Source organism: Helianthus annuus, chromosome 16 (assembly GCF_002127325.2).
Source record: "Helianthus annuus cultivar XRQ/B chromosome 16, HanXRQr2.0-SUNRISE, whole genome shotgun sequence".
Classification (NCBI taxonomy): domain Eukaryota; kingdom Viridiplantae; phylum Streptophyta; class Magnoliopsida; order Asterales; family Asteraceae; genus Helianthus; species Helianthus annuus.
Genome location: NC_035448.2, coordinates 178,151,030 through 178,175,983, shown reverse-complemented (window position 1 = coordinate 178,175,983; position 24,954 = coordinate 178,151,030). Strand labels below are relative to the sequence as shown.

At 35.0% G+C, this 24,954-nt stretch overlaps 1 protein-coding gene across 1 annotated transcript; it reads right to left on the bottom strand.

Annotated features, from left to right (window-relative positions):
- Positions 1-18,581: 18,581 nt before the first annotated feature.
- LOC110916225 (transcription factor MYC2) lies at positions 18,582-20,677 on the bottom strand. Its single transcript, XM_022160977.2, has 2 exons — positions 19,742-20,677; positions 18,582-19,331 (listed from the first exon to the last, which is right to left on the bottom strand). Exons 1-2 carry the CDS (start codon positions 20,637-20,639, stop codon positions 18,769-18,771), a joined length of 1,461 nt encoding a protein of 486 aa, XP_022016669.1. The 5' UTR covers positions 20,640-20,677; the 3' UTR covers positions 18,582-18,768.
- Positions 20,678-24,954: the final 4,277 nt, after the last annotated feature.

Below are 24,954 nucleotides of genomic sequence, written 5' to 3'. Positions count from 1 at the left end.
GCTGGGTTTTGGATCAATGGGACAGGGAATCGAATTAGTGATCAGGGGTTAAAACACTTACAATGGGGCATAGCTTCGTAGAATTAGGGGTGTAGTTTAAGAAAAACGGAGGTAAGAGCAGAGGTTTTTGTCAAAGTTGATCGAAAAAGTGTGCAGGCTTCTGTCCCAAGCTTCCACATTTATAGGGCCACCCGTGTCTCCCCCGTGCGTTGCGCACAGGTCTGGGGACACCCCCGCGTGTCGCGGCCGACACCCCTAGCCTTAGACTAGCCTTGTTGCTCGTATATCCTTTCACTTGTTGTTTTCGAGACCCACGCGTCCCGACACCCTGCCGCCCATCGCGGGAGTTTTAGGGGATCCCCCTGCGTGTCTCCTGAGAGTCCAGTTTCAAGATTCTTTGTTTTTTGTACTGGTTCACGCCGTACAAATCCGTGGTTGCGATCAGAGGTCCTTATAAGGTGTTTTGGGAGTTGTTACAGTGTGCGAGAATAAGATTTTCTTGCAGACGTGCAGATGATCTTGCTAATTAACATTATATTAATATTGTGGCGTTTCGGATTAGTATGGTATTCTTGGGTCTATGATGTTATGTTGAGACCTACTGTAAGCATTTAATGTGCTTTTATTGAGCTGTTAAATTCTTACAGGTTTATCATGTTTGTGTTGGTTGTTTTGGTATCATTGGTTTGACACAACTTTGTAGTCAAGGATGGTGAGGACAAACTCAGTTGAGACGTCGTTCGAATTCGAAATTTGACTGCCATGTTGACTTCGTGCAGGTTTATCGCGCGTATGTTGTTTCTTTTGGGTTATTTTGTTATACGTTTTTATGTGGTTGATGATGCTCTTAGGTTTTTGGTTTGCATGTGGTTTGATGCTTTGATGGATCGTTTGCTGTTTTTAGGTTGTGTATTTACGTTTTTTTTTGTTGTGGATTTCTTGAGGATATGAAGACTCTTTTGTCTAGGCATGACAACCAAGGTGGATTCAACGAAGCCGTTGGCTGCAACCGATAAGCTGAGCCTCATAATCTATGTTATATAGTGTTAATTACTAGTAGTCTGGTGAATTGTGGGTTGTACCTTTGCCTTTGTTGGTTTTTCTTGCTTTAGGTGTGTTGCTCCTTTTGTTGTTTGGTTTGTACCATACTTCCATTTAGTTTTGTGAGGGCTTATGGTGTATTCATGGTTGTAACTTTAGCTTTGTTGCTTTATCATACGCTTTGTATGCCCCATCCAATTTATCAGCCATTGCCTGTTAAATTAAAAAAAGGATTTTATTAAGTATGGCGTTTTGTGGTTTCTATTAAACTTATTATTTGAACAACATACCTCTTCAATTTCATTGTTTTGTTGTTCTTCATCAGCAACATTGTGTTAGTGCTCTGATCAGAGCATGGTTCCCTGATGCAGAAACTTCAAACATCATGTTCTGGCATTCTATATCATCAGCCACAATCCTTTGAATCAAAGCCTCTTCATCCTCATTCTCTTCATTCTCATTCTCATCATTCTCATTGTCATCATTGATGTGCATGGAGTTTTACACTTCAGGGTGGAGTCCAGCATAATCATAATGATCATCATGATCAAAACCATCATCCTCATCATCATCATTATCAACATGCTCATCAACACTGCCAACATCATCTTCATCTTCATATTCATTCTCAACATCATCACCATCAGCATCTTCTTCATCAACAACCTCCATTTTTTCTGCTATCTTGGATGTGGCTTCCTTAGCCTTCTTAACAGTTTTCTTTTTAACTTCTTTGCCATTATGGCGTTTTGCCAGTGTACCCTCAAACAAGTCAAGAGTTCTCATTGTAACCCATTCAATCGGGTATCCTTCTTTTCGTTCCAATCTTTTTCTATTGCAAGCATCATTCACCAAGGCAAGCTGTAACACAAGACATTTTTAAATTTTAAACTGTTATTTTGTGCAAACTATTATACAGGGAAATTTTTTTCTTACCGCAAGTATGATCAAGGGCCCTGTGTAATGCTTTTTGGGAGACCATGCGGTTTTGGCATGTTGCAAGCATTGGATGAGATAACCACACCAGTTCAATTGGTTTGTTTGAAAGTTTTGTTTAATGTTGTGCAAGAACTGTTGGTTAACGACCGCATTATCACTTGCATGCCCAATTATAGTGAAGAATGCTACAAGGAAGTTTAGGCAGAAGTTTCTCCCGAAGCTATCCATCTCAGGCAAGATGTCATCAAAGTAGAGCTTCACACTTGGTTTGCCAATCCAGGCAGTCCCTTGGAACTGTGCTCTCCACTCAGCCACTACTTGGTCATTATTTGTTGACCTTCTTTTCCCCTGCACGGCCACCTCTCCATTCGGTATATCCATTAAAGAGTTTATCAATTCTTCATTGATATGTATTGTATGGCTGCTAACATTTAGGTTGCTTGTTCTTTCATTGTAATTTTCAACCAACCAGTACCCAAGCATTGTGGGTACGCTGTCTATTTTCATCTTTAGTGCAGCACCAAACCCTGTGTGTTCTAATGCTTGTCTTTGATTTTGATTTAGATTTATAAACCAAGTAGTCAAGTTTGTAGGTGTTACTCTTGACAAAACCCTTGCCCCACTGAACTCATAAAATGGTTCTTCCTCAACCTCAACATCCTGACTTAAGGCCTTCCTCTTATTGGGATTTTAGGCCTTGCCTGTGTGCACATTTATTCTCACTCTCAACCCCTCTTCACCTATAAAACATGATTAATTTTCATAGCGTTTTAGTTTTATGGCGTTTAATAGCACAAATGATACATGACGCTTAATAACACACAAATGATATATGTTGTTCAATAAGACAATCACAGATGATACATGGCGATTAGTAACACAAAATGATATATGTAAAATGGCGTTCTCATACATTTAAACAATATTTTACAAACGATACATGTTTTGGCGTTTAGTAACAAACAATCAAAGTATATTACATGATATATGGAGTTTTACAAACAAACGTCATAAAAAGTAACAATCTGTACCATGTTTTCTTGTTGTCTTCTTTTTTGCTCGGTGGTTCGTTGGTGTTTTGGAGCAGATGACCCTTCCTCTTCCACACCCATAGAAACTGCACTTTTATTGATAAAATTAGAACGCCAAAAACATCATAAAACTAGAATAATGTAAATCGAAGTTAACTCACTATGTTTTTTGCCTCTGGATCTGGTTTGATCTTTAGACGTCATTTCACGTTTTCTAGGGTTTTCACATTTTCCGTAGGAGTTGGGGAGGTTTCACTGGGAAGTATATATGTTTCGGTTACGTTTGATGTGTTTTGTAGATGAACATTTACATTTTTGCCCTTATTGAAGCGCGTCCACATTAAAAAGTTTATGTTATTTACCGAAACGCCACCGTGCAATCTTAGCCATAGATTGTTTTGATCGGACGATCCATAAGCTCTCTCACCGTTTTCACACTTCTCACTGTTTCCCTAAATCCTGCCCCTATATATTATACGGGTTGAATAAATTTGATTTTATATATTAAATAATGAAAAGTTATATCTTTAAGAACCCTGTGTATTATACATGTTGAATAAATGTAATTTTATATACCAAATAATAATAAAAATTATCTTTAAAACCCCTTTTATTACACGGGTTGAATAAATGTAATTTTGTATACTAAAAACTAATAAAGTTATATCTTTAAAAATTCCATGTGTTGCATGGATTGAATAGATCTAATTTTATATATAAATAATAAAAAAATTTATCCGAAATGAGTTTATTCAATCTCAATCATTTATTTCTTGGGTTAATGGCCCATTTTTTAAGGATGAGTATTATAATCTTTAATAATTAAATTTGGTTTTATTAAACCTCTTACATAATTTGATGTGTAAAATGAGGTGCAACGTTTATGGAATGGTTTGAATATGAGGTTATGACTATTATGACCCATATAATACACAATTAGACATAGTTCTAACCTAACAACAAAATAAAATAAACATGTTCTGCAAAATTTACTAATTGGCAATAATTTTATAAAATATAATATCTAACTATCCAGTTGAAATATCTATAAAATAGAATATTAAAATTACTATGAAACGTCTTTAGAAAACTATATCACTTTTATGCTATTACATTATTATAAAAACGAAAACTTACAACCATTTAATGTTCATAAGTCTTGGTATTCAAAATTAACTTTGCAACATAATTATCTTTTAGAACAGTGGTATTATTATTATTATATATATTATTGATGAAATACGATTAATAGTAACTTTGTTTTTATAATAATATTTAGCTTTTTATTATTTTTTATTTAATTTATTATAATAGCTTATTATTATAGTTATTTTTAATAACATATTTTTAATATTTTTTTACCATTTTAAAATCATATATTTCCTTTACCATTTTTAATAATTCTCTTTTCTTTGTTTAGAAGATATATATTAATTTATCGGTTAATTTGATACTTCTCTAATAATTTACGTTTATAACTGTTTTTTTAACATAAGTACCTAGTTGTGCTTGATTTTTTCCCTGACATTCCGTTATAAGTTTTATTAAAAACGATATTGTACTCAAAATAAAGTATCTATTTGGTATTATAAAATGACACGATAATAAACTAAAACGTTCTAATGGTTTTGCTTTCTAAACAATATGTTTTATTTTCAAATCACGTTTGTTTTACATTATCATTTGCTCGGTTTCACCGCAATGCACGACGTCGAGAAAACCTAGTTATATTTATCCATCATCTACCGTTATTTTAATAAATTAGTAAATACCTATTAATCAAGATTGTAATATTATAAGATAAAGATCATAAGATATGTAATACTATGAGATAAAAATCATGAGGTAAATTTTTAATATTAATTTATTATATTTATTTAATTAATGTAAGATAAGTAGGAGTGATAGACCGAAAAATAAAAAAAAAATGCCTCCAATAGATGCAAGTGACACACATTGATTTCATTTCTTATATAGTATAGATACCATCATACTTATACAACTTTCTAAATATGATATATTATACAGCTTCCCAATTGGAATTCACAGTTACTTCCACCTATTCAACCCACTTCACCGATTCACCCCAAATCTGCTACAACATCCATGTTAGCCATTCGCGTTCCTTCAAACTGTATTCCAAATCCTACATCAAAATCCTTTAAAACACCGTAACTAAATCATCTTTCATGTCGACATCAAACGTAACTTTATAAACTCTGTGAAACTGATTTACTCATATGTGTTTTCGATGTTTTTTTTTCTTTCTTGAATGGGAATTAGGGTAACAATTCGACTCACTCGCTTAAATTGTTGTTCATTACCATTATTCATATCCAATCACTATTTTACGATAAGTGAATTCTGTTTATCATTTCGTTTCTTTACATTGTCAATGAATTGCGTGTATACGTTTTCACGTGTGTAGTATTTTGATCATATACATATACATATACATATATATATATATATATATATATATATATATATATATATATAGGGGAGGGTTTAAATGAGAACGCTAAATATCGCGAGAACCGTGAGAACGAATCAAAAAACTGCGAGAACTTTGTCAAAATCGATTCAAATTCAAAATTTCTTTTACACTTGTCATTATGATTCGAATACAATGTTAAAAATTTCATTTATACGTTTAAATTTATGTGAATTCGTAAATAAAGAAAATTTACACATGTGTAAGTTTGCCATTTACACATGTGTAAATTTGTTATATTTACACATGTGTAAAAATTCTAATAAAAGTGATTTTGAGAGGAGAAATAAATTATTTGATGTTGTAAATGCTTTTTTTGATGTTGTATTTTAATTACAATGAGGTTTGTATTAAAAAAAATTTGGTTTTGATTGGTTTTTTTATTCGTTATCACGGTTCTCGCAATATTTAGCGTTCTCAAGATAACCCTCCCCTATATATATATATATATATATATATATATATATATATATATATATATATATATATATATATATATATATATATATATATATATATATATATATAACTGTTTGCTTGAATTGCATGTATATGTAGTATTTTGATGAATTGCCTTGGTATTATATATTTTGTAAAAAAATAGTTAAAAAATATAATGTAACCAAATAGTGGATTTGGTCCCCTTTAGGAAAAAAAAACTATTGTGGCAAACTTCTAAACATACAAAAGATGGATGTAGCTAACAAGTTAGTTTTATAATAACTAAGGGTTTTCGTTGTGCGCGCGTTGCGCCACACTTCACGTTTTTGTCAATGATTTAACAATAAAATTCGCTCATTGCGTTTCTTAAGAGTTCTTTCCCAATATATTTACAATGTAATGCAACTACAAACAGGCACACAAATATCTAAAGCTACATAATTTCGTAAAGACTCCCTTTCTCTCCAAACTTGCAAAATCTTTATTTGCTCCTTGTAATGGTGCTCAATATACTTCCTAGCAGCACCAACCTTTTGCTTTGTCATATTCGATGCCTCTTCCGAAATCGAGTCATTTTCAGTGGCATCCATCGAGCCCCTCCTCGTATTCGACCTCGATAGTTCTCTTGGCTGAAACCTGTGTAGCCAACACCTCGCAGAATCCATCAATTTTCCTCAACCCAAGAAAGATACTTTAAAATCCTATAAGTAGCCAGCAAACAAACTCTGTAGCCGACGCTCCCGAAGAATGGAGAGCCGAACAATTACCTTCAGGCCTCGATCAGGACAACCCACGCACCGCCACTTAACAAAGCCAGCAGTGACCCATAACAGGTATAAACATCCCCATCATTGCCGAACCTTGCAGACTTGGTAACCTATTAAAACCACTAACTATCAAAAAATAGATTAACCTAACATAAGTAAATAATTACTAAATTCTTCAACAAACATAAAAACCAAAAAGTAAAAGGACATTCTCTAAAATAAAGATAACCCAGTCTATCTAAATATATACAAAATGACCTCCTATGTAAAGGAAAGGAAAGTACCGAATTATGTGACTACCTTTTTTTTAAGAAATTAACTTGATAACATCCTATAGGAAAGGGAACAACAACATTACAATATAATATGAAACATTTGTACCAACATGTATCATTATACGAAGTAAGGAAATATGGTACATACTGATAAGTACCAAACATAAAAAGCACATCAAAACGTAATTGAACTATTAGGCTCGTTGTAACTTCCGGTTGGCTCAACGCATTTAGGTCTTGAACCTGCATCACACCCAACACCAAGATCAGTATGTTTAAGACAACAAAACCGCATTTTCTGGGAAAAAAATAAAACCAAAACCAAAGCCTATTGAGTCTTAAACTCGAGTCTGCCACATATATATCATTCACAATTTTAATTCTACACTATATTATATTTCTAAGAATATTATAAAAATTAATTTATCTACACATAAGGAACTTCATAACTATAATAGTGGAAAAAGTACCTTACTATGTTTGGATACTCGTTTAAAAGACAATTACATAACAAATCCATGGATATACACTCTCTTTAACTTGTTATTACTTGACCCAAAATTAAATTTAGACCTATTTTGTCCACCTTTAATGGAACATATTTCAACAACAATATTAATTGGTATCCATTGCAGGTCTTGATCCAACCACGCAAAAATGTGGGTTGGAATACCACTGGCGTAACAGTTGGCGTAAGCAGGCTGCCTACGGTGTATTTTATGCCCAACCAGCATAAAGCTAATTATGTTATGCTAGTTGCTGGTTCTGTTTACGACTTCAGTTTCCCATCTCTAATCCACTTTCTAGTATACAAACACATACACATTAGCATACCTCCATTAATACTTATAAATCGTATTCACAATCAAATTCTAGTCATGCTTGAAAATCAAAAAATGTCACCTATGCAATAAAAATCAAAGCATTCAAAAAGAGGGTTGGATATAATGTCCACACATTCAGTATTATATAAAATTTTCCTCAAGGATATTCTCTATATTAAACGTAAATGTATATATGCAATATCAATATTGGGTGAATGGGAAAACAACAGACGGTCTTTAATCTAAACAAAGCGGTGAAAACTAAAACAAAACTGGTGGAAACCATACATGCATTACACATGTCAATCGTTCAGTTTCAAACTGACTACGAACAAACTGGTCCGTTTTTAAAACATTGGTTATAACATTATATTCATAGAATCTCAACCACATAAGCATATATTAGCATGTTGTCAGCTTCACGATATTAAAATTAAAAGCTTCAGCACACATGCTGCCTGACATTCTTTCATTTGCTGACCATCCAGTTAAATTAATTAAATTCAACGCGTGTAAGATGGTTTCGAAGTTCTTTCTCCTTTCACTTCATACATTATCAAAACACACTATTCTTTGTTTTCTACTTTTATATATCCTGGATATATTCAAATCAAATTCTATACTTTGACCCTTTTTCCAAAAAAAAAAAGAAACCATTACCGATAGGCACTATCTCGGAATGAAATATGTCAATATGGTGGAACACAGTTTTAAGAAAAAAAATATTTAACCGAGTGATTTAGTATTTACAAGAAACTACAATCTGATGCACACATTAGATCAAATTGTATGGGTTCTAATGGTTTGTGAGTGTTGTGTGCTTACTGTAAGATTAAATATATTTATTCTATATTTAATCTAGTAGTCATTATAATCATTTACATTATATGGGTCAAAATATATAACAATCCTATTAAATAATTAGTTGGTAATTGTTGATGGGCCTAATTACCCTTATTAACTAATTAGGGTTTCCTCCTGGGTGCATATATAAGGAGAATAATGTGGAGGTTAAAGGGTTAGACAATTTCACAAACCCTAATAGCACATAGCATCAATTTCGCCTCCCTCTCCATAACCGATTCCCTTGTCGGTTTCTTATCATCACCATCATTAGATTGCACCCTAAGGAGGAACCAGACCAAGATGACAATCATGTCAAAATTTATTGCTGTGTCTCCATCTGGATTCTCTGTTGGCCTGTACTGCTGCAATCAGGTATGTTTTCATGTTTTCCTTTATGCCTAAAACAGAACTGACCAACATGTGGTATCAGAGCATATCTTGATTAATCAGTTCTGTTTTTATCCATTATTCTGGGATAGAAATCTGGAAAACGGAGTTTGAAAACTTAATAAACCATAACAGTAGGTTTCGGTTTCTTTGAATGTCACCGAAAACACTCTTTCGATAAACTGAATTGGTTAATAATGTGACTCGAAATCAAATAGATTAATTTTATGTCCGAAATCTGTTTTAGAAGCCTTAAAATTCAGGTTTCGGGTTCCAGAATCATGTTTTTATTTTTAGGGTTCATCATGTTTTCTTAGGAAAATTCGAAATTCCTTTATGTTTTGGAATATAATTTGGATTTTTGAGTGTTATTTCCCTGTTTGATCCAACTTAATCTGTTAAGTTCATTCGAAGACTGTTAAAAGATATACAGTTATAATTTTTGAAATACTATGATAAAATTAGATCATCACTAAAACAGGAAACCATATCTCAAAATCCCTAACAATTCGAATTTTCGGTTATGTTTTCACATTAATAGCTGTAACAGAAGTTTCGAGATAAGTTTTAACCACCCGAGACAAAGGTCTCGACTCGAGACCACAAGAACTCGACTCGAAATCATAAGTGTTCTCAAATGTTTACAACTCGAGACAACGATTTTGACTCGAGATCATAAGGTCTCGACTCGAGACCACTGAGGTTTCGACTAAGGGCTTAAATCTGTACAACTCGAGACAAAGGTCTCGACTCGAGACCATAAAGGTCACAACTCGAGACCATGGTTGCGACTCGAGACCTCATAAGGAGTCGAGATCTCATAATTCACAGCAGTCGAGACCATGATTACGACTCGAGACACTGAGGTTGCGACTCGAGACCATTAATGAGTCGAGACCTCATAATGTTATAAGCTGAGTCGAGACTTGACTCGAGATCTCACTCGAGACCTCATAACTTACTCGAGATCTCACTCGAAACCTCATTATTTTAGGCTGTTTAATGTGAACTAAGATTTAGCTCGGGGCTCCGCCCCGAACCCCGTGTGGGGGCACGCTGTCCCCCTGCAACCCCCAGCAAACTCACTGCGGAGTTCGATCCGCGCTAACAGGTGGTTTGCTATTAAATGATTGGTTTTTTGTAATTACTTAGTTAATTAATGAGGATCAAATAATGTTTTACAAAACCAAAATGACTTAACTTGAATGAGCTTCTGATGTATCACTTCTGGCCAAAGCTGATTTGATGCATCTACTTATCGTTCAAGTATTACGAAAGCTATGTTAAGTGTGCATCATAAACATGAATGTCTTAATATCTGGCCAAAGCTGATTTAATTCCTTCATAGATGGCATACTTAACAAGTGCATAACTAAAGTGATTGTCTCAATTTCTGGCCAAAGCTGATTTGTTACAACCACTTTGCACACATGCTTAAATGATTACACTTCTGGCCAAAGCTGTTTTGTCTTCGTTTAAGTAGAACTTTAAGTAGTCTATTATTTTGATGTTAGTAATAGACATATCACACCCTCTTCACATAATGATCCTTATATTAATGATCCTCAATTAATTGTTATGATCATTTCGTCTGCCTTATTCTTAGTACCCACAATTTTACTCACTATAATTTTCTTCTATAAATCTATATCTCATCCACTCTAATTCTTAAATCTAATATGTTTTGCTTAAAGTTTCTATAAGAATTAGCTCTTAAATTAAATCCTTGATTATCTCTTAAGACACGATGATCCTATTGCTCTCTTCTGATAAAGCACTACAGAAGAAAAGTAGAGCATGATGATTAGGATAAATCGAGCATGATGTCTCTTATGATAATCAAGAATAAGTGCTGTCACTAAAAGGTTATTCCAGATTAAGTCTTTCCTAAGACTAATCTATAATTGTGGAATAATCACTAGAACTCCTAAGATGCATGCCTTCATTTAAAATTCTAAACTATAAAGTTAAGTGGTGTATGTGAGTATATTATAATGTACAATATCATGACCCATAAAGTTAAGGGCTTACGCATGGAAATAAGTACATTTTTCCAGTACATTACATACTAAGATTTTCACTTGTACAATTTGATGCCTTATAAATCAACTATAACACTCAAAAGTACCAAAGTATAATGAATGTGTTGATAAGCAATATATGTACAAAGAAATAAATGTTTGAAGCTGGAAAATAAGCTGTTACTCACCTTAGAATCACTTAAACTTTAGAAGAGGATTGTTCTAAGGTCTATAGACAAATTACAAGTGCTAATTCCAACTTTAAGGTTCTTCAAGGGAAAATCTTAATGCATAATTATGTCATTAGACTAGGCATTAGCAACGAGACTATCCATTATTCTAAAGAACAGTTGGATAAATTAATTAGATAGTCACTTACTAATGATACTTAAGTCTGATAATTCTTTAATATTCCTATTAACACATGATTAGTTGACTCTAGTTTTAAACGTTTCCTTACCAGAAGTCAACAAATAAACAACATGAGAGTTAGTGACAAAATTAAATGTTAAGACTATAAGAAACATAATAAGCAGTCTTTTAACAACGTTTTTCGATACCTTATATATTCTGAAGATTAATCAGAATATAGTATCATAATTAAGCAATGTTATGAAGATTGTGAGGTTTGCATAGTCAACATAAAGTCACACTTACCTTAAACTCTCATTTTATTTGTTCTCAATATCTGGATAGAAACATTACTAAGATGAAACTAGATGATACCTTACTTTTTCACAACTTTTGTCATCATGCAAATCAGAATTTGACAAAAGGAAAATGAGACTTATAAATTTCATCCATTATAACCAAAATTCATGAGAAATCATGACATGGTTAATGAGGATGATTTTTTCATCTAATCTCATTTTAAGTGATTTTAAATCATGACGTTAAAGCCCTAAATATTACTTGGCTTAAGGAATAAGTATGGGTCCATCATAAGTCATTCATTAACATTCGTGGAACTTATTCCAAATGGAATATTCAGACATAATTCATTTATCATTTAAAAGACTATCAACTTGTATCTCAATTTTGTCGCATATGGCTCACGGTCTGAGAAGAAATCTATTCATACATATACTTTATAAGATTTCTATTAAATATGTCCCTAAGTTTCTTATGACATCTGGACGTTAAAGAAATCAAATAAAGTCTAACATATATGTGATAGGTTCCCACATCACGTAGCTCATTGAAACTTTTCTTGTAGCATTCTAGAGATATTAAAGATCAGTGGGAGCATTAAGTGTCTTGCAATAGTTGCAAGAGGTAGGGGAGTGAAAATTTTACATTATCTAAATTTGCACCTCTTGTACAAGACACCGCTCCATCACGACACTGTTCCATCAATACTTGTCTCCTTAAAATCTAATGCTACTCTTACAAAAGTTTCATTGTTGCTTAATTGTGGGGACACTTAGATTTCTTGCCTAACCAAACATAATCCTCAACAAGAGAAATCACAACGACTAACGTCATTAACTTGTTTCTCTATTAGAATTTGTTGGTCGTTAAATATTGACCCTAAGCATGCTGAGTTCCTAAAGATTTCTAAGGTCAGTAAGAGCAGTCAAAGTCCTTATCATGACTTGCAAGGAATACAAGAGGCGGGGGGAAGAGTGTCATTAAATTTCACTCTGAATTTAACTCCGATTACACCTCTTGTACACCATACTGCACCAACTCTTACAAACTTAGAATGAAAATGATAGCAACCTAACCAAGAGCTAATCCATAAAGCTGAAACTTTTAAAACCCAATAATCAACTCAGGAGGTCATCTAGGTTTAAAAGGCTACTAACTTTGATGATTACGTAACCTCCCTAACTGAAGTTGAAATGCATTTTAGAAATGTTTACTGATCCAATCTCTTCAAATTAAGCCATTAGCGTCAATTAATCTTTTAAATGGAATAAAACAGTTTTCTAGTAAAACTGATTTTATGTGTTCGTATAACGTTTGGGATTTGATTGAATTACCTAAGAGTGTTCATAACTAAACCAAATCCTGATATAAGCGTTAAGACACTAAGAAGCATGATTGATTGTCAAAGGTTATACTTAGGAAGAGATAAATTATCAAAGATTTCTTTGAGGATCATCACTGTTCTAGTAGCTTATAATGGTTTAAAGCTACATTAGATGAACATTAAAAACAATTTTCCCTAACAAATGGCTGACACATTTACATGTTCATTAGATAACAACCTAAAGTTTCAAACTGAAGGTTAAAGAACACTTTATTTATAAGCCAATAATATCCATGTATGGGTTAATGCAAACATCATAATGTGATGAAATGCTAACGTAATTATTTTCATCAAGAATCAAGTGGATTAATGAACATACCTCAAAATGAGTGGGAGCAACTAAGATAAACTTGTCTATATAGATGATATTCTTTTGACAAGTATATGTTACATAAGTCAAAGCATTGTTAACACAAACTTTGATATAACAGATCTCAGAGATATCTCTTATGTAATAGATATCATAACGTACCGAGATAGACCCAATGGGACATTAGTTTCGTTCCATAAGTTTAACATTAAATGGGTCCTTACATATGTAACAAAATACTGCTCTCCTTTAGAGGATAATAGGATAAATGAAATTATTTCCTTATGCTTCATTAATTAGAAGCCTTATGTAAGTTTAAGTCTATACTCGTTTAGATATTACTCACATTGCAACACACTAGATACGTCTAGATTAACGTGAAGCATCTAATGGAGTATTACAATATCTTTAAATAAACGAGAGGCTATAATTTGAAGAAGAAGTGAAAACTCAAACCGGTTTATTACTCTAACTTTGTGATATTCAAAGATTACAAAATGTAATTTCGGGTATATCTTTATGTCAGCAGACAAAACCTATCTCATGGAGGAGTCATAATGGACTGATATCAATAACCTAAGTTATAACGACATAATATAATCACTAAATGTTGTTGGAAATTTATCAGTGGACTCATAAGTTTATTAACTCCATATAATTAATGTTTTGAAGAATTAGTGTGATAAAGTCAGCTACCATGACTCCTTGAACAGTAACAGTTCAAGAGGTGCTGCATTAAATTTCGATACGCAATTAATTATTCGTTTATGAACGAATTGAGGAAACTAAGTTTAGTATCGAATACATTCATGATATGCTTAAGGATCCTATAACTGAAGGGCTATTACCCATAAGTCTTATTAGGAGAGCTCATAGACGGGTATTATTAATGGCCGTGCGCAATTGCATATCGTACTATGAATGACTAAGTATTAGTTAATTTTCCTCATCAGTTTGATTTTGTATGTCTCTAAGAATATGTCAAGCCGGCATAATGGCATATAGACAAATAAAGTTACAAATCAAACAAAGGGCTTACACGTATTTTGATCATAATGATTAGGTTTTAAATTAAGGCTATAGTATGATTAATGGGGGTCCTGAGTCGCATAATGATTCAACGGCTGTATTTCTCTGCTGTAGTACTTGTTTAAGGCTAAAATGAGTGTTAACTCCTGATCAGGCTTATCTAACACTCATAGTAAATGATTACTCGGCTAAGTGGGAGAATGTAAGATTAAATATATTTATTCTATATTTAATCTAGTAGCCATTATAATCATTTACATTATATGGGTCAAAATATATTACAATCCTATTAAATAATTAGTTGGTAATTGTTGATGGGCCTAATTACCCTTATTAACTAATTAGGGTTTCCTCCTGGGTGCATATATAAGGAGAATAATGTGGAGGTTAAAGGGTTAGACAATTTCACAAACCCTAATAGCACATAACATCAATCTCGCCTCCCTCTCCATAACCGATTCCCTTGTCGGTTTCTTATCATCACCATCATTAGATTGCACCCTAAGGAGGAACCAGACCAAGATGACAATCATGTCAAAACTTATTGCAGTGTCTCCATCTGGATTCTCTGTTGGCCTGTACTCCTGCAATCAGGTATGTTTTCATGTTTTCCTTTATGCCTAAAACAGAATTGACCAACACTTACCAGTTCATCGGAATCTTCGCCTGCCCGTTCACCGAATCTTCGCCCGGAAACTCACCGGACGTTACCTACTCATCCAATCAACATTAGTCGTCAGATTAAGGTAAAGGGACAACCGATCTAACCAAATAGCGAACATGCAATAGTAAAGGGCTTACCAGAAGTTGATCGAAACCCTAACCGCTTGACAGTCGTCATTGTAAGAGCCGGTGTAACATCCTGTTTTGTGAACCAATAAAATTATATTTAAAATTTAAAATTTATAATTTATATATTGTTGAACGACTAAGTAACGAGTAAAATGATTAGTTGAAATATTTAGTTGAAATATGAGACATCTGCACAAGCCCTGGCTATTATAAGAGACCGTTTAATATTAATAATTAAATATATTATTTTATTTACCTTACTCCGTTTTTAATGAAACTTGGGTTAAAACGTAGATAAAAATATGCTCGTTCTAATGACATATTCGTCGTTTTATAAAACGTCATATTTTAAAAGTTATACAAGAAAAACGAGTGAAGCAGCTGAATTAATATAACTAAGCTAGCTAGCTAGCACGTCAAGCTAGCTAGCAAGCACGTCAATGTCCCACTTAACTTAAAAGAGGAAGGAGTCTTTGCGAATTCAGTAGTTATGCTATTTAATACACACCTGACTTCTACCTTCGTGTGTCAATGGATCTTTCACAGACTCCCTATTTATTATGTTTCCCTATTGGTCTCACTACCATACCAAACCCTCCCTCCGGTCGCCTCGTTCCCTTGCTTTGATCCTCTGTCTCTGAAACCTTCCTTAATGAAGTGGAGAATTCCTTCGTACTTGAGTGTCGCAATGAGCCCGTAGGCAAGGTCCTTACTATTTTCACGCATGACATGAGGTTGTCTACCTCACTAGTATTTGAACTGGAATGCCAGGCGGAGGAGTGTAACTGCCTTATCGCGCTATCCGACTTGTATGTGAAAAGCATTTCGTACTCGTAACTGATCCCTTCCTAGCGAAAGGTGTGCTCCAATGAAAAGTACACAACACTAGTAGTGCCCCACCAGGAAGGAATTGAGGTGCCTGCTTGCTTCACATATATATAGGAGTTAAATTGTAGGATTTTAGATACACCAAAATTTTAACGGGAACGCTCTAGTATTGAGAATCCCGCGTATACGATACCTCGTTGGGTGTTGTTAGTAGTCGTTTTTGGAGCACGTGTAGGAGCAGGAGTAGGGAAACTCTACATCAACGTGCCGTAGATAGTCTTGAGGTATACTCTCGTTTAAGTTTATGTTTAGTTATTTATTATTTATTTTTAGTAGTTAATATTAGTTTTATTATTAGTAATAATATATTAGTGGTAGTAGTGTTAGTATTATTTTTAGGTACTAGGGTTATTGTCAGGGGCGGGTATTGGGTAGCCTAGCCTTAGTTAGGCATGGACTGATCAACCATGCTTAAACAAGGTAGGGTTAACCAATATCCAACCATGATAATGACTAGTTAGGTGTACCATTACCTAACTTAGGATTATGTAAATTGTGTCAGGACCTTGAGATAGTACCTGATCATACTAACAATTGTATCAACGGTTAGCTACTAGCAAGAGGTGAGTTTTATGAATGCTTTTCAAATGTGAACATGCTTGTCCTAAACTGTAATAATATGGCATGACTGTTGTACGCATGTATATAACCTGAGCATGACATACACATGATATTTGTGGTCCCTTATACGTGCCGCTACGGCGGGATTTGTCGGTACTACACCTGTGGTGTAGTGGGCATTAACTGTATGGTTATGTAAGTTACGTGGTAACGTTGGGTTATGATAACATGGGCGGGTACAAGTCATGATTAAATAATGGGAATTGTAAATTGTGTATATTCATAAACTCACCAGTGTAATATCTGACGTCTTTTAAGCATGTGTCACAGGAAATGATGGTTAGTCTTGGGCGGGTTGTTTATCTCGGATAGGCGTGACTAGTGAAATAAAGTATCTCAAACTTTCTTATCTGGTGGAAATTTTACGTGATCAGCTAATAGTAGTTTGACCAAACTTTGTACCTTTAAGTTTCCAACTTTTGTACATTACCGTTTGTATCAATAACGTAAGTGTTTACTGGTAAGTTGGTATCAATTGTGTATGGTGCATCCTTATCTGGGTGTGGTGTCACAGCCGGCACAGCATGCGATCTAACATACCTCGTTGCTCTTTGTCACAAACCATGTTCGCCGCCACCAAAGACCACCGATAATACCGTCACAAACCCTACTCTGCGCCACTAAAGACTACCGCCACCGCAACGATCAAAATGTCGTCGTCAAGTGTTGTTGACGCAGGTTGTAACACCGCCGGAACCATCGTCGGTTACCCCCTCTCTAACACAGCTTAATCTCTCTACTGGGTTCTGAGTGTCGACGTATTCTCTCTCTTCTCTACCTTTTAAACTGGTTATAGAACGAACGAATTTACAAAAAAAAAAAACCCTTCTACTGTTCATTCAATTTGATTATTAATATGTATATAACAACAACAACAACAACAACAACAATTTCATACATTTGGGGCAGGATTTTAAGAAACGCCTAAAAGAAAACGATTAGAATGATTTTGGTGTTGAAATGTGGCACTGATGCTAATTTACACTAAGGGTAATATTGTCAAAAAGTCCATGCTCATGCCACTCACACGCCAAAGACCATGCACATGCAAGTCACATGCATATTCTACCATCTTTTCTGAACTCCCGTGACTTTTATACATGATGATTTTTTTAAAAAAAAATACACCATAAAATCGAATGTTTTATTATCTTTCCAACGAGTATACTATTACTACAATTTAAAATAAAAAAATGACATGAACTGGGTGTTCGTGAAAAATGAGCGTTTTTATGGAGTTTTCGGAAAACGCCATAAAATGTACAAATAAAAACACCATAAAAACATCCAGTTCAGAAAAACGCCATGAAATACCCAGTTGAAAACGCCATAAAAAAACCATTTCAGAAAAACACCATGAAAAACACAGTTCAAAATGCCATAAAACAACAAATTCAGAAAAACGCCATAAAAACATAGTTGGAAACGACATAAAAACACTCAGTTAAAAAAAACATAGTGAAAACCCCAGTTGAAAACGCCATAAAAACACAGTTTATTTTTTTTTTTTTCGAAAAGTATATCAAAGATATACTTGTTTGAATTGAACAGAGAATCATCGGAACCCTAGTCATGGAGCTCTAATACCGTAAAGGAAATCGAGTTTGCAAAGGTGTTCTATTATTTTCATTACATTTACAATCAATACAACCAACCACTCTAACTCAACTAAGGTAACCACCCTATACATATACACACTATATACATACACTAATATTAATGTATTGTTTTCTCCTTTGCATAAAACATACACTTGGCCACCTTCCCATTGTACTTTATTTTATTTGCAGTCTCACCCTCACCATTTACGTCTATGTTGTACGATGCTACACCATATAACTACACACACATATAATGATATTAATAATAATAATCTCAATTGTACAATGTCATGACCAAAGACACACCTTGATTTTCATTTACATTGCTAAAAACAATCTCACATAACACGAAAAAAAATAACTCCCATAGGCCATAACACACTATTATGACACCAATTCAAACCTATAACACGCGTCTAAATGCTTCTAGCGGTTTAACTTTCTAATGAGATCGGATTTTAATTCATCTTCATCTACGGCACCAGGGATTTTAGCCAACACATCTTGCATCATTATCTCATTAACACACAACATGCTTGCATGCTTGATTTGTGCTTTCATTTCTCTCAAAGCATTCATTAGTTTAGCGGCCGGTAAATCCGCATTCCCAGACTGCACTTTTATCATCACATTTTCACCCACGATTTTCACTTCCACTTCCCCATAGCCACTAGTTTTTTTGTTGTTGTTAGCCTTTGATGTTGGTTGATTATACAAATTGTTCTCCATTGTATCAACCATTTCTACCTTCACTTTCTTGGTTTTCCATTTACCATGATGAAGTTGCGATTCAAGATGCTCGATTTTTTCTTTCAGTTCGTTGATATAGCAGACCGCGTCTTCCAGGAGGGATGCCTTGTCCATCCTAGACACGTTGGGGACGACAGACCTGAGGGCGTAGAATCGCTGGTTGAGCTTCTCACGCCTCTGCCTTTCAGCGTCCACGTGGTTTAGGGGTGGGAACCGCCCGTCTACCTTTTTTCCTTTCACTACAAGTACATAAATAATACACATTTATTTTCCTAGCCTTTTGGAAATGTATAGCTTATGACATTGCATATTATCATCATCATACTCAGTAAATCCCACCAATAGCAAAGCTAACGTAGGGTCTGAGTAGGGTAAGATGTAGACAAAATAGAGAGACTGCTAAAGTAAATGCCAAAAGAAAAAAGAATGATGATACTAAGTAAACCAAAAAAAGTTGTTTATATCATAATTTCATGCAATAGTATATAACAAAGGGCTTTGGCCAGCAGTACCAAGGTGTATAAAATGGTATATTTTTCTGTTTGTGTGTGTGAGAGAGTCCCGCATGGATGATAATGTAGAACTAGAAGAAGATTAGATTGTTGTAAAATAATATTATGCGTGTAAATAAGTTACGAGAAGAACATACGATTAGGTAACTTGTTATGTTGTTTTCTTTTCGGCTTTGTTGATGTGGCAAGAACCAATTGGCAGTCAGAATCCGAATGCTCAGATGCAGTCTCTACGTACGTATTCATGGCAACTGTAGTGTCCCCTTTCACGCATGATGTTCCAACTTTCTTGGACATGTGTTCATCTTGTGTTGTTGAGTCGAAATCTATAACGGTCATACCTTCCTCATCATGGCCCTTTTGCAATGCACCATCCATACCATCCATGAGTACCATATCAGTAAATGAAACCATATTGTGATGACCGTCCCCAATGTTGTTTAGTTTTATAGAACCGCCACCAAACAGTGACAACGCCTGGTGAGCCAAACTCCAAGACTCCTCAATGACATAAGACGAACCCATTTCGACAACACCATTAGATGTTGGAATGCAAACCATGGTCTTCAATCCATGTGTTTGAGCTTCATTTGTTCTCTGGCAGTTAAAAGACCGAAGCTGGTCCACACCACTTAACCAGATCATAGTGTTTGAATCTAAAGCCGTACCTAGAACCGACCCATCTCCAGGAATAAACGACCTGGTTAATGAAATGACATAGAACCATTCTGCATCATCAGGGTTTTCTAGTTCAAGAAGGGACTGGATTTCTTTGATAGCAAACTTTCTACAATCCGGGTCGGGTTGTGCCTCTTTGTTGTTTTGGAAATGTCCGCCTCCCCATGACAAGGAGACGCGGTTGTTTGAGTTATCGTTGAAGGTCTGCCAGAAAATGGCATATGCCCATTGTTGCGGCTGGTTTTCGAGAAGGTTTTGAAGTTTTTGCTGGAGGGTATTAGAAGAGAGTGGGGTGGTTGGAATGGGAAAAGATGCAACTGAAGAAGAAGAAGATGGGGAGATGATTACACCATCCATGGCTGAAGTTTCAGAAGATTTTGATTTAGTTGTTAAAGAGTATCTATGAATCTATATAGCAATAATTGGAGGAGAATAAATAGAGGCTGTTGCAAATGTAGCACATGTCATAAGATGTACTAGCAACATTATGTGTGGCTTTATTTTCACATGTGATGGTTATAAACTATTTGATTAATCTAAAAGAAAAATCTTTGCTGTAAAGGCTATGTGAAATCCAAACAATCAAATATTTTGACATCTGGACTATGTTAGCACCCTAAAATTTTTGCTGAGTTTGTATAACTTAATCTTTAAGAGGTCTGAACCATCAAGTGTTGAACCAATAAAAAGTGAATCATTAAGAGCCAGACAGCCAGTATAATGTTTAATCATTCAGAGGCAAATGTCTGAACCATTCAGACATCTGCTCGCGAAACAAACAGTCTGAATCATTAAGTGCTGAACCAGTAAAATGTCTAAACCATTAAAAGCCCATTAAAACCTAAACAAACAACCCCTTAGTCATATTGGATTCTAGGAATCATAAAAGATCCTAAAGGGCCATGATGGGCCTCATATGGTCTTAATGTGTTGAATTTGATAAATTATGTCTATGATCAACCAAGGATCCTAGGAGCCATAAAAGATCTTATAGGGCCATGATGGGCCTCATATGTTCTTAAATGTGTGTGAACTAGTGTTTATCCCCCGCGTTGCAGGGCATGAGTCGTAAAACCGTGCAAGGTTGCAAGCAAACGGTAACTAAAATCGACAAAAAAATGGAAAGCAACAATGTTAATTTATGCTGTCACGTGACGTAAAACGCAAGTAAAGACAAACGTGAACTTATAGCACAACCCGGCGTAAAATGTAAACAAACTAAATGTATACCAACACGATTGATTATACCGTTGGATCAAAGATATACTTTTAAAAGTGACAAATACCAATTATTTAACTAACTAATATTACTTTTTATAAATATAAAAAATTATTTAATATTTAAAAGTGATAAACACCCATGAAACTTCACTACTCTTCTGTGTAAAAGTAAAGAAAGAAGTAGCATATTCAATTAAGTTTCAAATCAAACTAGTATTAAGCACCCCCGCGTTGCGGCGGGGGCGAACACTAATGCCACACTACTGCCAACGACCACTAACACTGAAGTTGCGGCGTGTTAATGCGAAGAAATTAAACCGAAACGTAAAACATAGAATAGAATAACTAAGTTGATCTAGGACTCGCGTGTTACGATGAACCCACGTCTATTTTTTCCCGTTTAACTGGTTAATCGTAATCTATATATAATATATATCATTACCACTATACAAACCATAATGCATACATTACAACAACCATTGCATCAATATGTTGCAAATTATACAACTATACAAACCATAATTCATGCATTACAACAACGCAAAATAAAACAAAATTTGAGATGAGGAAATGTGGTTATGGCCTATGAGTACAACTAATTATGCATAACGTACAACAAATATAAGAAAATATGGCTATGGGTACAACAAATTATGCATACATACCACCCTCAATGCACATATATGTTGCAAATTTATAGTATATAATAATAAGAAGTGGCAGTTTTGTAGTTAAATAACAAATGAAGGGTAAACTAATTACTGTAGCTAAGATACTACTTGAAATGTTATATAGAATAATTAGATAAATTATGTATGTCTATGATCAACCAAAATTCACTTGCTTGGACAATTTTGACTATGATTAACCAAATTTGACTTTGTTTGACCGAAACATGTCATTATGAGTTATAAGGAATAATGAGCACTAGTTTATCATACTTGGGTGAATAAACAGGGTGAATTTGAACATAACGCTTGGTTCTTTACAGCGCATGATTCAAATCAGTTCGGTCATGTTAGGTTCTGTGTGAGTATGGTTCGGTTCGATTAAGGTAGACTCAAAAATAACTTATACTCTGACCGATTCAGTTATAATTGATTTGGTTATTTCGGTTTTTGATGTGTTTTTGCTCACCCTACTTTGCGTAGCAACCATGCTCTATAAGTTTTATTGACTTTTTAAATACGGTCTCATCTAAATAGACTTTGGTTATACTTTCGAGTAATAGTTACAAATATAATCAAAATATAACCAGACTCTCTTTGTTCGCATTAGTATTGTATGATCCCAACTTAATCCTATTTAGGGTAAGATGAAACCAATTAGAAATATTTATTTTAGGAATTAAACAATTAAACTATGATTTCTTTCACTCAGCATTTCAGTTTGCTAATATTATATCACTCATTTTAAGATGTCCATATTCTTATACATTTTAATGGAACTGTAGCCAAACAAACAATTCATTGTATAATGATCAGCAGAGGCGTCTCTGACAATTCACGTACCCTGTTCGAGATTGAAAAAAATGTACACTTCTATTATGTTTTGTTATTATTTGAAAAAGATCAAATCAATATTGGGCTCAATAAACCTAATTATAAGTGGGCTAAATTCTAAACCGTAAAAAATCATTTGTAAATTGGCTTATATTAAAAGTGGTATGTGTTTACTATTTAAAAAAATAACATATACGTATCGGATTTTTTTTTTAAATCGCATGCCCCTCGAAATTGTGGGCCTTGTGCGGAGGTCCTCCTCGCACACCATCAAAGCCTCCCATGATGATCAGTGACGGATCTAGAAAATAATTTTAGAGGCAACGTTTAAAAAAGATTCTATAAGTACAGCAAAATCGAAAAAACGTTAATTTTTAACAAGAGGTTATCCCTTGTTAAAAGGTTGTAGAACCCATTGTGTTTTTGATGAAGTACAACTTAACAGGGTCGTAGCCAAAATGCAAAAACAATAAGAGTCAAGAGTTGATTGATATTCACATGCCACTTTGTACAATCCATTCCATTGATCTGGACATAATTGGCCAGCAAATAACACCCACCCTTTCTGTTCTGTTCACTCACTCACAAGTCACGCCCAGTGGACCATAACACTTGTTCCCATCTTTTCGACTACTATATAGTTAGACCATGCGTAGTGGTGTCGCGCCCCAACCACATTAAAGCCACCGGCCTCATCGTTATCCCATTACATGGGGCGCCAACTGCGCTGCGGGGGGGGGGGGGGGGGGGGGGTAGCCTCTTGCTCGTACCACGTTAATGGACGTGAAGGAGGCAAGGGGTGGAGTCCAGTACACACCAACCAATCGCATCTTATTATTTTTAGTTTTTTTTTATCATTAAAAAAATTTATTTAATATCAAATTGTTAGGCCACTACGATTACAAACTAATGGTAGGTAGATGAGCAACAAGCTGCGCCGCTACCCCTTTCTGAATAGCAAACCCTACCCTGCTAAACACAAAATTTTGCCCCTTAACATGTGCGGTGTTACTGCTTACCACCTGTTGAACCCGCTTTAGGAACCGCACCACGTCAGGGGCGAGAGCGCCAAATGTATCGAAAGCGAACGGGACGAACACGTGCTGATTCTCGATGCAAGCTTTTTCGTGTTTAGCTACTTTGCCCGCCTCTGCCTTGGTTATCGCCTGTCCCGCCACAAACCCGTGGTCCCTTAGCCCAACGAGGGGGGACACACCTGTCAAATCGACACACGCGTGTTTCCCTCCTTCCCATCCAAAAACAAGAATGTCAGCGGGCCGTAGCGTAGATCTCCCTTCTAATGGATCAGTCAAGAAGTTCACCGGAGCTTCCTTTTTTGCCGAGATCCCTGCTCGCTTAAGGACATCATACAACACATCTCGAACTAAATCATGTCGATACTTAAAGCCCGGTAATTCTTTGCAATATACTGCATGCTCCCCAAAAGAATCCAAGCAACACTTCCGACATACAGGACACGGGTCATCATCCGGGAAAAGGGGTATCATTAAACGGTACTTGAGGATAGCCCGGTATTCCACAGCCGACATACATTGCCCTAAACCTTCGATGGGAACAACAGACAGGAAATCCTGAGCATGGGGGGCAGGGGCGGCCCTGGAGGTGGGCGGGGAGGACCACCGGCCAGGGCCCGAGATTCCGAAGGGCATGTTTAAAAAAAAAAAAACTTATATATGTTATAATTTTTTTAAGAGCATTCCAATATAATTAGATGAATAGCTTAGTGGTTAAGCTTCCCTTTTCCAAACTTGAGATCCCAGGTTCGAGGCCTGCTTGCTATTATATTTTTTGGTGTTATAGTGGTTAAGTTCCCTTTTTCCCCTTTTGAAGGGTTTTTTTATTTTAAATCTAAAATAGATGATATTAGAGAAATAGGAAATGTGTTTGCTACTTTCATTTTTTCCTTGTTGTGTCGTGTTTTTTATTAT